Source organism: Elephas maximus, chromosome 16 (assembly GCF_024166365.1).
Source record: "Elephas maximus indicus isolate mEleMax1 chromosome 16, mEleMax1 primary haplotype, whole genome shotgun sequence".
Classification (NCBI taxonomy): domain Eukaryota; kingdom Metazoa; phylum Chordata; class Mammalia; order Proboscidea; family Elephantidae; genus Elephas; species Elephas maximus.
In genome coordinates, this window is record NC_064834.1 from 16,920,776 (window position 1) to 16,936,350 (window position 15,575).

General features: G+C 39.4%; 1 protein-coding gene across 2 annotated transcripts in view; it reads right to left on the reverse strand.

Moving 5' to 3' along the window:
- Positions 1 to 15,575, reverse strand: part of SGPL1 (sphingosine-1-phosphate lyase 1) — a 105,310-nt gene that overhangs the window by 63,065 nt on the left and 26,670 nt on the right. For both annotated transcript variants that reach the window (XM_049855804.1, XM_049855805.1), the window contains exon 3: positions 4,945 to 5,110. In XM_049855804.1, the coding sequence (XP_049711761.1) occupies positions 4,945 to 5,110 (166 nt within the window). The remainder of the gene's footprint in view (positions 1 to 4,944; positions 5,111 to 15,575) is intronic.

The following is a 15,575-nucleotide window of genomic DNA, read 5'->3' on the forward strand; positions in this document are numbered from 1 at the left end:
GTCACCAGCTGGATTAGCCCCTAATAAGAGAGTCAGTTTGTTCCCTGAAGCTTTGAAGCCAGGCATTGACTTCCCCTCTCCAGCTATGAAAGTCCTAGATGGCATCTTCTTCCAATATAAAGGCTGTTTCATCTATGCTGGAAATCTGTTGTTTAGTGTACAGCAGGAATAATGAAACAGAGAACAGAAAAACAATAAAAGAATCAATAAGACTAAAAGCTGGTTCTTTGAAAAGATCAATAAAATTGACAAACCACTGGCCAAACTGACAATACAGAAAAAGGAGAAGATGCAAAACATCCAAACAAGAAATGAGATGGGTAACATTACAAAAGAACCAACTGAAATGAAAAGGATCATAACAGAATACTACAGAAAAACTGTACTCCCGATGAATTTGAAAACCTAGAGGAAATGGACAAATTTCTAGAAACACAGTATTTACCAAAAATAATACAAACTGAGGTAGAAAAACTGAACAGAACCATAACAATAGAAATTGAAGGGGTCATAAAAAAAAAACTCCCATCAAAAAAAGGCCCCCGCCCAGACAGCTTCGCTCGAGAACTCTACCAAACATGAAAGGAAGAGCCGACACCAATCCTACTCAAACTATTCCAGAACATAACACTCCCAAATTCATTATATAAAGCCAGCATAACCCTGATACCAAAGCCAGGCAACGACATCACGAAAAAAGAAAACTCTACTCCTCATGAGCAGAGACGCAAAAATTCTCAGCAAAATCCTAGCCAATAGAATTCAACGATATTAACAAATAATACATCGCGACCAAGTGGGAGTCACACCAGGCATGCAAGGATGATTTAACATTAGAAAATCCATCAACATAATCCACCACATAAATAAAACAAATCACGTGATCATCTCTAAACATGACTGCAAGAAACCAAAGAGACCTACATAAACGGAAAAAATACCACACTCCTGAATTAGAAAAGTTAATGTTGTGAAAATGCCAATACCACCCGAAGCGGTCTATAGATATAATGCAAACCAGATCCAAACCCCAACAGCCTTCCTCAACAAGATGGAAAAACTAATCACTAACTTAATACGGAAGGGAACGAGTCCCCGAGTAAGTAAAGCATTATTAAAGAAAACAAAGCAGAAGGCTTCACGCTACGTGATACTATACAGCCACGGTAGTCAAAACAGCCTAGTCCTGGTACAAAGACAGAGACACAGACCAACGGAACAGAATTCAGAACTCTGACATAGATCCATCCACCCATGGACAGCTGATCTTTGACAAAAGGCCAAAGCCTATTAAATGGGAAAAAGACAGTCTCTTCAACAAATGGTGCTGGCAAAACTAGATATCTATCTGTAGAAAAATAAAACAGCCACCATACACAAAAACTAAAACTAATTCAAAATGGATCAAAGACATAAATATAAAACCTAAAACTATAAAGATCATGGAGGAAAAAAATGGGACATTGCTACCCAGTACTTAGGGGTCCTAATATATGGCATAAATAGAATATCAAACAAGTAAAAATGCACACACAGCAGAAGGTGAATATAGGACCTCCTAAAAATTAAACACTTATGCTCAACAAAAGGGAACCTACAGATTGGGGAAAAAGTTTGGCTACGACATACCCAACAAGGGTCTAATCTCTAAAATTTATACACAACTTGAACACCTCAACAATAAAAAGACTACTACACACGATAAAGCATAATGACAAATCTGCGAGACATCTCACAACATGCGTGAATCTGGAGGACATTATGCTGAGTGAAATAAGCCAATCACCTGAGACCACTATTATAAAGTAGCAACAAAGTGTTTACGTAAAGTAAAAAAAAAAAAAAAAAACTCTTTGATGGTTCCTGGGATGCGAGGAAGAGGGAGGGAAAATTACCAAATAGATAGGAAACACATGCGAATACTGGTGAAGGGAAAGGCAATACACAATATGGTAGAAGTCAGCACAACATGACCGAGGCAAGAGAGGACACTGAGAGGAACGCCAAGAATAAAGGGCAACTACAGCATAGACAATCCTGCAACAATAGTATTAAAATGGATACACAGGTAGACAGATTTACCAAGAGGTATGGGTGGGTGTAAAGGACACACCCACTGGCCGATATACAGGTTTGGTGGTGGATATTTCTATATATACAACTGTAGTTGCTCATCATATATTAATACAGACGATAGAGCAAACCCCTTAGACATAACCAAACACCTCATGGGGTGAAGTTCTGAGGCTCAAAGGCAAAGGACCATAGACTAAGGGGACATCTATGTCAACTGACACAACATAATTTATAAAGACAATGTTCTATACGTGACTTCGGTGAGTAGCATCTGGGGTCTTAAAAGCTTGTGAGCAGCCATCTAAGGTACAGCCATCGCTCTCTTCGCATCCGAAGCAAAGGAGTGTGAGGAAAACCAAAGACTTAAGGAAGCAATCAGTACAAAGGACTAATGGACCACATGAACCACAGCCTATATGATCCCAAGCTCAAAAGAACTACATGGTGTTCGGATACCACTACTGATCACTCTGAGTGGATCACAACAGAGGGTTCTGGACAAAGCAGGAGGAAATTGTAGAATAAAAAATTAAAATCACAAAAAAGACCAGACTTACTGGTCTGACAGAAACTGGAGAAACCCCGAGACTACGCCCTAAGGCACCCTACAGATGTGGAACTGACGCCATTTGCGGAGATCACCTTCCAGCCAAACAACAGACAAACCCATCAAATAAACAATAACACTGGACAGGAATGTGTTCCTTAGAGCAATCAATTAGAAGAGATCAAAAGGGCAATATTTGCCCAAACGCAAAGATGAGAAGGCAGGAAGGAGTAGAAAATCAGGACAAAAGGTAACAGGGGAACCCAGGCCAGAACCCAGAGTGCTGACACTTTGTGAGGAATGAGACCAAAGCCATGAAACACTCTACGTACAAACTATGGAATGGGAATCTAATTCGCTCTGTGAACCTTCACCTAATGAACATAAAAAACAAAACAAAACCTTCCTGGCGCGCAGTTCTGCTCTGACACACATGGGCTGCCGTGAATTGGAGCTGACTCAACAGAAAAAAAAACTATACTCTGTATGGTTCAGCCTGATTCAGATACAGAAACAGATAAGATACATACACAGTGGTTATCTCTTCGTAGCAGGACTTCAGTTTGGGTCTTATATCTCATTTTGTATTGTCTAAATTCCCTATGATGAATATGTATTGCTTTTATAACCAGAAAATTATATATTATAAAAAAAAGAAACAACCAAAAATGGCTTGGAGGCCAGCCCACAAAGATTTAAATGTAATTTCCCATTAATATGCTGCTACTAATAATTTTCTCATGGACTGCTCAGGGGTCAGCACATTCCTATTTGAACACTAGCAGCCTCTTCTACCAGTTAAGCAAAATGCATGGGCACAGGAAGCTGCAGAACTAAAAACAGAAGTGAACACTTAGAGATAGGACATAATCACAGCAAAGAAATATAAATCTCAAGACCTTAAACTTGGTTTCACAAATATACCTTCTTAAAAAGAAAAGTACATTTACAGCTATTCCTCAGAGTCCTTTGGAATCAGTCACTTCTCTTTGCAAGATGATGGGCACCTTACTCACCAAATGAAATGCTTCCTGTGAAAGGAATAAGCCTGAACAGAAAGACATGGGTTTCATCCGTATCCAAAGCGTTCAGGAGATGCAGCAGAAAGCTGCAGCCATTCTAATTTTCAGTTTATGAGAAGATCTTGGAAGGAGTAGGAACGGAAACTTGAGGACACGGTTTAAGTTGCAGTGAACAAAAAAAAATTTAATAGATCGGTCATGTCTCATTTTAACTTTAGTTCAAAAGCTCTAAGCATTGAAACTTGCTTCTTGGCTTCATCATGTTTTTGCAATGTTTAGTAGGCCTTGAACAGCTCACTGGCTATCTGGATGGTAAAGAGATAAACACAGAATCTGGCTTCTAAGTTGATGTTACTGAAGGAAGAAGAAAAACAGAAAATGTACAGTTAAAGAGCCCCTTCAAACCGATCAGGTTCTTATCCCAAGGACGTTAACTCAGACACCCTACTAAGAATAAAGGAAGAGGAGCAGGGAGAACACTACAGAAGACCCACACCGCTCCTACCTTTTGTATTTAGGTGAAATCAAGCAAAAGCTATGAAGCACAGCCTAGCGGGGGGAAATAAGTCACAAAGTGGCACCATGCAGCAGGTTTCTAGGTGGGGAAGAGAGAGGTGGGCAGGAGAGGGGCTTAAACCTTAGGGAGAACGGAGGATTTACAAGCTGACCACTGATACAATTCTCATCTTCCTCTGTACTCTCTGAGAAGCACCTCCTTGTTCCCCGTGTTGATCTGGCTCCCTGAGTCACTGCCCAAGAAGCCCAAAGGGCATTGCCCCGTCATAAAAGTCCAACTCCAAGGGGAGAGGGACCATGTATTACTCGTATGGGTATCCCAGGAGCCTAGCACAGTGCCTGGCACATAATGGACACACATATGGTTGCTGCATGAGTGCTGTTCTAATTTCACCTAACCTTTACTGAGAAGGATGACCCAAAATGAAAGCAATAAATTCCTGCTTTAGTAATTTCAGGTGACACAATTAGGCTCCAGGCAAGAAACGGAATTCAAGAAGGTTTAAGCCATACTCTGAGGTATCTGTGGATCCTTATAATGACTAATTTCTGAGGAGTTTTTACACAAGCTGTAAATCCAGAAAAACCAACATAAATAGCATTCGTACTAGTGTAATGGTTCTGTTATAACTTTACCAACCAGAAGACACTGCACAGCTTTCAATTTAAAGACATTTTAAAAATCAGTGCCAAACCAGAAGGCAAAAAGTCCAATTTGTCAGTTGTGAGTTTCAAGGCTAGTGAAACTCCCCTGTGCCTTTACAGAGGGGACAGTATACTTACTCTCTGGCTGGAAGACAAAATGATATGCCCAGACGACTAGCAGAGTCCACACAACACTCCACGTAATTAGCTGCCAAGGCTCATACTTGGTGCAGTGCCCATTCACGTAATTCTTGGCTTTTGTGGAATATACTTCCAAAATCTCAAAGTAGGGCTCAAAGGCTTTCTGGAAATACAAGAGAAAAAAAGAAACATTACATTTAGAAAAAGAAACAAAGAACTTTGTTCCTCAACTCTCATTTTCCATGGTCAAGGCCATTAGACCTACCAAGCAATAACCTTATCCTCTAGATCCCTCCAGCTCATGCTCTAGTCACACCAGTGCACACTGCCACTTAAGAGTTTCATGGACTTTGACAAGGTTTTTTAATCTTCTGCCTATTCTATAAAATAAAAGGGTTGAAAATAAAAAGGATCATAACAGAGTTCTATGAAACACTACATTCCAACAAATTTGAAAACCTAGAGGAAATGGACAAATTTCTTAAAACATGCTACCTACCTAAACTAACACAAACTAAGGTTGAAACTGTGAACAGACCCATAAAAAAAGAGGTTGAAAAGGTAATTTAAAAACTCCCAACAAAAAAAAAAAAAAGCCCTGTCCCAAATGACTTCACTGGAGAATTCTACCAAACATTCAGAGAAGAGCTTGCACCAGTACTAATCAGACGACTTCAGAACACAGAAAAGGAAGAGATACTTCCGAATTCATTCTATGAAGCTAGCATAATCCAGATTCCAAACAAAGACACCACAAAAAAAGAAAATTACAGACCGATATCTCTCAGGAATATAGATGCAAAAATTCTCAACAAAATTCTAGCCAACGGAACTCAGCATCATATTAAAAATAATAATAATAATACACCACAACCAAGTGGGATTCATACCAGGTATGTAAGGATGTTTCAATATCAGAAAATCGATCAACATAATCCACCACATAAATAAAACAAAATAATCACACGATGATCTCAATCAACAGAGAAAAGGCATTTGATAAAGTCCAACACCCATTCCTGATAAAAACTCTCAATAAAATAGGTATAGAAGTGAACTTCCTCAACATAATAAAGGGCATCTAAAATAAAGAAAGAAAGAAAGAAACCAACTGGAAACCTTGGTGGCGTAGTGGTTCAGAGCTACGGCCACTAACCATAAGGATGACAGTTTGAATCCGCCAGGCACTCCTTGGAAACTCTATGGGGCAGTTCTACTCTGTCCTATAGAATTGCTATGAGTTGGAATCAACTAGACAGCAACAGGTTTGGGTTTTTTCATACAAAACCAACAGCCAATGTTATTAATGGAGAGAGGCTGAGAACAATTCCCCTGTGAACAGTAACAAGACAAGGGGGTTCTTCATCACCACTCCTATTTAATACTGTGCTGGAAGTTATAGCTAGAGCAATGTCCTAGTCATCAAGTGCTGTTAAAACAGAAATACCACAAGTGGACTGATTTAACAAAGAAAACTTTATTCTCTCATAGTCTAGAAGTCTGAATTCAGGGTACCAGCTTCAGAGGAAGGCTTTCTCTCTCTGTCAGCTCTGGGGGAAGGTCCTTGTCATCAATCTTCCCTGGCTGAGGAACTTCTCAGCGCAGGGACCCCAGGTCCAAAGGACACGCTATTCTCCTGGCTCTGCTTTCTTGGTGGTATGAGACCCCCATGTCTCTCTGCTCGCTCCTCTCTTTTATATCTCAAAAGAGACTGATTTAAGACACAACATGGTCTTGTAGATTGAGTCCTGCCTTGTTAACATAACTGACACTGATCCCGCCTCATTAACATCACAAAGTTAGGATTGACAACACAAAGGAAATTCACATCAGATGACAAAAGGGTGGACAATCACACAATTGGGAATCACGGCCTAGCCAAATTGATACACAATTCTGGGGGACACAATTCAATCCATAACAAGCAATAAGGCAAGAAAAAGAAACAAAGGGCACTGAAATTCATAAGGAAGAAATAAAACTGTCCCTATTTGTGGGTGATAGGATACTATATGTAAAGAACCCAAAGGACTCCGCAAGAAAACTACTGGAACTAATAGAAAGATTCAGCAGAGAGGCGGGATACACGATAAACATACAAAAATGAGCTGGATCCTACACACCAATAAAGAAAATGACAAAAAGGAAATCAGGAAAGTAATACCATTTATAATAGCCCCTAAAAAAACAAAATACAAATAAATCTAATCAGGGACATAAAAGACCTACACAAAGAAAACTACAAAACACTACTGCAAGAAATCAAACGACACCTATGTAACTGGAAAGGCATACCATGCTCATGGATAAGTATACGCAACATTGTGGAAATGTCAATTCCACCCAAAACAATCTACAAACAATGCAATCTCGACCCAAATACTAACAGCATTCTTTAAAGAGATGGAAAAACTAATCATTAACTTTATATGGAAAGGAAAGAGGATTTGGATAAGCAAAGCAGTATTCAAGAAAAAGAATAAAGTAGGAGGACTTTCACCATCTGACCTCAGAACCTACTACACAACTACAGCAGTCCAAACACGTGGTACACCGGTACAACAACAGACACACTGACCAACAGAACAGAATTGAAAATCCAGATGTAAATTCATCCACCTACGGTCACCTGATCTTCAACAAAGGTCCAAAGTACATTAAATGGGAAAAAGACAGTCATTTTAAAAAATAGTGCTGGCAAAACTGGATGTCCATCTGCAAAAAAAAATGAAAAAAGACCCATACCTCACACCATATACAAAAACTAATGCAAAATGGATCAAAGACCTAAATATAAAACCTAAAACTATAGAGAGTACAGAAGAAAGAACAGGGTCAATGCTAGAGGTCCTAATACACAGCATAAATAAGATATAACACCAGAATACAAGCCAGATAATGGGGATCTTCTAAAAATTAAACACTCAAGTTCATAAAAAGACTTCAGCAAAAGAGTAAAAAGAGAACCTACAGACTGGAAAAAAATTTTTGATTATGACGAATCCAACAAATATCTAATCTCTAAAATCTATAGGAAAATCCAACACTTCTACAACAAGAAGACAATTCAATTAAAAAATGGGCAAAAGATATGGACACTTCACCAAAGAAGACATTCAGGCAGCTAACAAACACATGATGAAATGCTCGTGATCGCTAGCCATTAGAAAAATGCACATCGAAACCACAATGAGATACCATCTCACTCCAACATTACTGGCACAAATCAAAAAAACAGAAAATAACAAATGTTGAAGAGGCTGCAGGGAGACTGGAATTCTTATGTGCTGCTGGTGGGTATGCAAAACGGTAAAACCACTATGGAAAATGAAATGGCACTTCCTTAAAAAACTAGAAAAAGAAATACCATATGATCCAGTAATCCCACCCTAGGAATATATCCTAGAGAAACAAGAACTGTCACACCAGTAGACATATGCACACCCATGTTCACTGCAACAGCACAAAGATGAAAACACCCTAAGTGCCCATCAGCAGACAAATGGTTAAACAAACTATGGTACACACACACAACAGAATACTACGCAACAATAAAGAACAATGATGAATCTGCAAAACATCTCACAATATGGATGAATCTGGGGGGCACTATGCTGAGTGAAATAATTACAAAAGGACAAATACTGTATGTGACCACTATTATAAAAACTCATGAAAAGGTTTACACACAAGAAACAATCTTTAATGGTTACTAGGGAGGAGAGGGGTGGGAGGGAAAAACACTAACTAGACAACACATAAGTAGTAACTCTGATGAAGGGTAAGACAGTACACAATACTGGGGAAGTGAGCACAACTTGACCAAGACAAAGTCATGGAAGCTTCACAGATACATCCAAACTCCCTGAGGGACTGAATTACTGGGCTGAGGGCTAGGGACCATGGTCCTGGGGCACATCTAGCTCAACTGGCATAACGTAGTTTATAAAGAAAATGTTCTACATCCTACTTTGGTAAGTAGTGTCTGGGATCTTAAAACCTGTGAGTGGCTATCTAATATACTCCACTGGTCTTACCCCATCTGAAGCAAGGGAGAATGAAGAAAACCAAAGACACAAGGGAAAGATTAGTTCAAAGGACTAATGGACCACAACTACCATAACCTCCACCAGACTGAGTGCAGCACAACTAGATGGTCCCCGGCTACCATCACTAACTTCTCTGACAGAGATCACAATAGAGGGCCCTGGACAAAGCTGGAGAAAAATGCAGAACAAAATTCTAACTCACACACACAATAAAAGACCAGATTCACTGGTCTGACAGAGACTGGAGAAACCCCAAGAATATGGCTCCCCCGGACACCCTTTTAACTCAATACTGAAATCACTCCTGAGGTATACCCTTCGAGCCAAAGATTAGACAGGCCCATAAAACAAAACTAGGCTAAATGAGCATACCAACTCAGGGGCAAGGACAAAAAGGCAGAACGGGACAGGAAAGCTGGTAACGGGGAACCCAAGTCGAGAAGGGGAAAGTGTTCACATGTCGTGGGGTTTGCAACCAATGTCACAAAACAATATGTGTATTAATTGTTTAACAAAAAACTAATTCGCTCTGTAAACCTTGCGGAAATTACAATAAAAAATAATAAAGTAGAATAAATAAATGAGTTGAGCTAGATCATCCTTTCAGCTCTCAAACTCTCATATGGCTTCCAGTATTCACCGTTCCACCCTCTCAACTGAAACTGATCCTCTCAACATGAATGTCGTTTTTCTTCTTCACTTCATTTGAATCTTGCCCATCCTTGAACCCAGGGGTCGGCAAACGTTTTTCTGTAAAGGGCCAGATAGTAAATACATTTATGTTTTGTGGGCCATACTGTTAAAACTAAACTGTGCGAAAGCCGTCACAGACACTGTATGAACAAACCAGAGCAGCTGTGTTCCAATAAAATTTATGGACGCTGAAATTTAAATTTCATATCATTTTGACGTGTCACAAAATCATCTCTCTTTTTTTGGTTTTTTAATTTTAAAAATGCAAAAGCCATTCTTAGCTCATGGGCTGTACAAAAACAGATGATGGTTGGATTTGCCTAAGGCTGTAGTTTGCCAACCATCGCCATAAGGCCTTATTTTACTGTAAGATTCTTAAGGTTAGGAGCTGTATCTTATCGTTTTACTTGTATCCCTCACGATACCTGGCACAACAACAAGGGGGAAAAATCCACTCATCCATAAACTAACCACAATTATCCCATTCATGAGAATTAATCTCTCCCTTTAAGTTTTTCTTAAGACTTCACTTGTGCCTCTACTACACAGAGCTACCACAACCCGCCCTGCAGTCTACTCATCTGTCTCTTATCTCCCTGACTCATTCCTTGAGGATAGTCCCCTATCACAGTGCCCTGCACAAAATAAGTTCATGGGATTGCTTGTTATTCATTCACTTATTCAACATTTATTGAATAAACAAGACTTAAGGCATTAGGCTAGAGGAAATATCATAGGTCCCTTGCCCTTAACAGAAACCCTGGTGGCATAGTGGTTAAAAGCTACTGCTGACCAAAAGGTCAGCAGTTCAAATCCACCAGGTGCTCCTTGGAAACTCTATGGAGCAGATCTACTCTGTCTGATAGGGTCGCTATCAGTTGGAATCAACTCAACGGCAATGGGTTTTTTGGTTTTGCCCTAACTGGGTTTACAATCTAATGGGAGAAGCACGTGTGTGTACACGTGCACGGATGGTATAGGAAGGATGCAAGTAAAATGCTGTGAGAGAGCACTGAGCAAGGCCTGTAGAATTCTACCTGACAGGAAATGGGGAAGATACGCCAGAAGGTAAGATTTAACCTGGCTAAAAGGATAAAAGAATGATAAAAGAAAATTCTCTAGGCAGAAAAATTAAAAGAAAGAAAAAAAAAAAAGGCGGTACCAACAAGAGAGAATGGCGGCGTGTATAAAAAGAATCTGGCACATTCAGGGAACAGCAACAAGTTCTACACGGTTAGAGTGTAAGCTACACAAGGGCAGGGACCATACCTATCTCATCTGAAGCTAAATCCCCAACATACAGCAGAGTGCCTGGTGTCCAGTCTGTACTGGAGAAAAACATGGACAGCGGCTGACACTGACCAGGTAAACGAGCAGACGTATCAATCAGAGACCTGAGACTACAGATAAGCAGTGGTCCTAAAAATACATTTCAAAAAGTCTGGAGAGAGGGAGCATAAATTGGTAGGAACTTTTTGTAAAGTCACTTGTCATTATCTGTTAACATTTTAAATGTATACTGTCCGTATTCATTTTGACCAAAAAATTCCACTTTTTGGTATCCACCTACTTGCACATATGTACAAAGAGACATGTTCAAGGGCATTCATTCTGGTATTCTTTCTACATCGAAGAAAAAAAATGTAGATAACAGAAATGCCCATCAACAGGTGAAAGGTGAAATAAATGGCGGTAACACGTTTTACACACCCATACTGTGCAACAATCAAAAGACAGATCCACTTGTCAATCACATGGAAAAATTTCTAGGACATAATGTGAAGTTTAAAAAAACAAATTATAGAACAGTAACAAAACTAACACAAAAGCATGGACTGTGAATCAGGAGAGGTTTTGTTTTGTTTTTGTTTTTGTTTCAAGGTGGTTTGGGGGGAGATTGAGTAGAAGGCAGAGAGGTTAGAGATAAAAATTTTGGTTAAGAAATTGCTGAAATAGTCAATAAACTGGGTCTGACTTTAAGCAATATAACATTACAGATTAAAAAGTAGTATAGATATGAAAAGGTGCCCTGGTTTGCTGTTACGCTCTTGGCTTAATAGCACAGGATGGGTACATAACACATGTGTACTGCCATGTATTTCCCCTTTCGCCGTTGATGGACATTTCTGTTGCTTATATTTTTTTCTTTGCTCTTAGAAAGAATATCAAAACGAATGTCCTTGAACATGTCTCTTCAAAAGGTCGGCAGTTCGAACCCACAAGCAGGAGAAAAGACATAGCAATTTACTTCTGTAAAGATTGTTGTTGTGAGCCATCAAGCTGATTCTGACTCACAGCCTAGAAAATCCTATGGGGCAGTTCTACTCTGTCCTATATGGTCGCCATGAGTTGGAATTGAATCAATGCCACACAACAACAACAACAACAGCATGGATTTGAAAGACAGTTTTGGAGATGGGACAAGCAGGGTTTGGTAACTTACTAGATATGGGAAGTATGGAGTTAAGAAGTGGGAAGAATCAGATAATTCCAAATTTTAAAGTTTGAGAGAATAGGTAAGTGGTGTTACCATTAGCCACAGTAAAACTAGAAGAGATAGGAAAGATGAAGAAAGTAGAAGAGATTTTGAGAAAAAAGATACTTGATATTGGTTTATGTTTCTATGGGATATCCACATGCAATGTTCCAGCAGGAATGTGAAAGCTTAGAAGCGGGACAGGTGTTCGACAAATGTTCGTTGAAAACATTTATACCCTTAGCAATCATACTGTGTTATATAAGGTAATTAACATTAGGCAAGTATTGGGTTCCCTAGAGGCCATCCATGGAAACACAGCTTATCTGCAACCCCACCACAGTTCCTGGTGGACATTCCCCAGAGCCCATTGTTGCTATCAACAACCTCAATCCTGCAGAACAGCAGCAGTACCAATCAAGATCTGGGAAAAAACAGAGAAGTCTATCATCATCAAAGGTGTTTCATGATTTCCACTATAAAGAATCTTCTAGTGTTAAAGCTGTGATCAAGCCATACAGTTAACAACTGGTGTAAGAATGGGGTAACAGAAGGGCAATCATTCAGGTCAGCTTTTCTTCTGATGATAATATTGTTGTTGCTATCTGCTGTCTCCAACTCATAGTGATTCTATAGGACAGAGTGGAACTTCCCCATGGGATTTACCGCTGATGATACTAGTTCCCAGTATACCCAGGAAACAGAGGCTACCAATGTCAAAAGATAACTGTAGCTATATATCAAGTCTTCACAGCACTGAACAAGAAAATAATGTAACTGGCGAAGAATCAGCAAATGCAAACTAATTTAATTTTTTTAAGCCTCAGTATTAGGATATAAAGACATTCCTCAATGCTACTTATAAAATTATATTCAGTAAAAATGTATTTTCTTGGTAATTACTATGGTAAGAAGATAATGGGAGTCCTGGAACTCAAAAATGATACTTTTTAAGAGGAGGTCTATTTTCATATTCTCTTACGCCAAAGACAAAATGATACTGTATTGGATAGGTCCTGGCAAGCTTTTTTAGTAGGTGACTAGGGTCATAGAAATTAGATCTCCTGGCTTCATTCCAAGGTCCTTCACCAGCTCTAGGTTACTACAAACAACCTAGGCTCAGTCCCCAGTGATAAAGCACCTCGGGCCCTGCCTGCTCACTGCATTATTGGGCTCCGTGGGGTAATGTATCTTACCTCCTTGGAAAAAAAGGATGAGGCAGTCCCTTGGGGCCTTAAAAACAGCACAAACCCCAGGCTGGGCCCTGATGCAATACTACCACCCTTGGGAAGCACGGAGCCTAAGGGCTGAAGGGAACCCTAGAGATCAAGCCCAGCATTTTCCCTTTACAAGCAGAGGTTCCCCAAGTGAAATGGCAAGCCTAAGCTCAAGACTAGGAGCCCAAGCCTTTTGACTCAGTATCCAGTCCTCCTTCAAGTCCTGATTGTCAGTGTCCATCGGCACAGGATCACTCAAAATACAATAACCCAACGGCATCCCAAGAGCTTTCTCTTCACAATCTATGTTCTTGGCAGAATCCATCCTGGATATACGGTGTGGTTCATAACAGACTAAAATTATACAGCTAGGTCATGACTACAGATAACCAATGAGATAGAGATGGCACAAGAACTTAATATAATTATAATTACTATTTCAGACCATATCTTTTTACTTATAGCAATACATTTTTTGTCTATATACACCTGCATATGTAAGTACAATACTTAAGCTTCTATTTATTTCAACTTACTCTACGTATTGTACCCATCTGGAAATACAAGAACTATAAATGGTCACCTGTGAAGATTACTAACTTATTATGCAACTCCTGGCAAATATTTCACAGATCTGTGCTTCTATTTCTTTAGAAGAACAGACAAAAGACTAACACATTCACAAAACAGTGTGTGTCTGTCTGTCTGTCTGTCTGTCTGTCTGTGTCTCCAGCCCTTACTTAACAGCAGTGTCTGGGTAAAGTTTCTGTAAGTAAAGCATCTCTTCTTTCATGTTTGCTATAAAACTGGAAATATATTCCTCTAGAGGGAAAAAAAAAGCACTTTGGCCAATGGATGCATGTAAAATGACAGTAAAGAAGAGTATAAATCTTTTTTAAAGTACAATATTAAAGGAAAAAACAAACTTTGATAAACCTTAATAGTATTAACATTCAAGAAGCTATTGTCAAATAATGATGAGTGAATTAACCAGCTTTTCTCATCAAGCTCATTCCAACCCCAACCTAATGATATGGGTTTTAGCTGGTACCCAAAATCAAATAGTACTCAGTAAACCTAATCATTATTAGACAATAAACAGCTATTAGAACTTATGGGAGCTTAGCAGCCCACTATCTTCGGTGATAATGAACTCTTTCAGGCCTCAATTCACTCCCAGGGAACAAGACACTCTAGTTTGCAAATTTTTTTTGCAAATTCTGTTTGCAAATTTTAGTCTGCAAATAGTCTGTGAATTGAGTTTCAAACTTTCCAACAGACCCACAGAAATACATTTTACAACACAATCCAGTACACATGGAAACACAAAGATATAAAAACTAAAAGTTTCAAAATAATACCTGTGATGCACTCATATTTCTTTCCCATTTATTCCTTTTTATCAAAATTATTTTATTGTAGCAAAAATACACGTAACAAAATATTTCCCAACTGAACATTTCTTGCATACAATTCAGTGACACTGATGATCTCCCCTTTTTTTTTTTTTTTAAATGTTTGACCCACTAAACTGATTCTGTGTCCCTCTAAATGAATCACGACCTTCAGTTCCAAAAGCAAGGTCATGGAGTGATTTTACTCCCGGCTTCCGGAAATGCTGACTGTGGACGTGCAATGCAGTGAAAGGAAACGACACCACCATTATTTTCCACTCCATCCGATCTCAGTGCTTTTCATACTTAGGATTTGTTCTCTTAACATTTTTGTTAGGCTAGGACTATGATCTGAGACAGTCACCAAGCCTGGGAGACCCGGCGTTCTATTCTGTCCAGTCACAAGTTACTTTCCTATCACTCCTAGCTCTCCCCAGTATGCTGAACTCTTTCAGGCCCCAATTCACTTCAAGAGAGCAAAAGATGCTGCAGGCAAACTTCCCACAGTGACATCACCCACCCTGCATTGCCCCGCCCCTCACATCAAAGAAAAACCTTTGAGAACTGGTGCTGCTCTGGACCAAGTACCAATCAGGCAGTGATTTTTTTTCCAATAAATTTCTTAATTGCCAACGGATCCCAGAAGAAACACTCTAAAAGTGAATGTGACTAAAAGACAAAAGCTACCTGGCAGACATTTCCAGACCCGCACTAGATGTTGCTTCTGCCTTGGAGCTAACGCAAATGGCAACAACCCTTTCTCTGTTACTCAACAGATAGCTAACCCTCTGTATTTGTT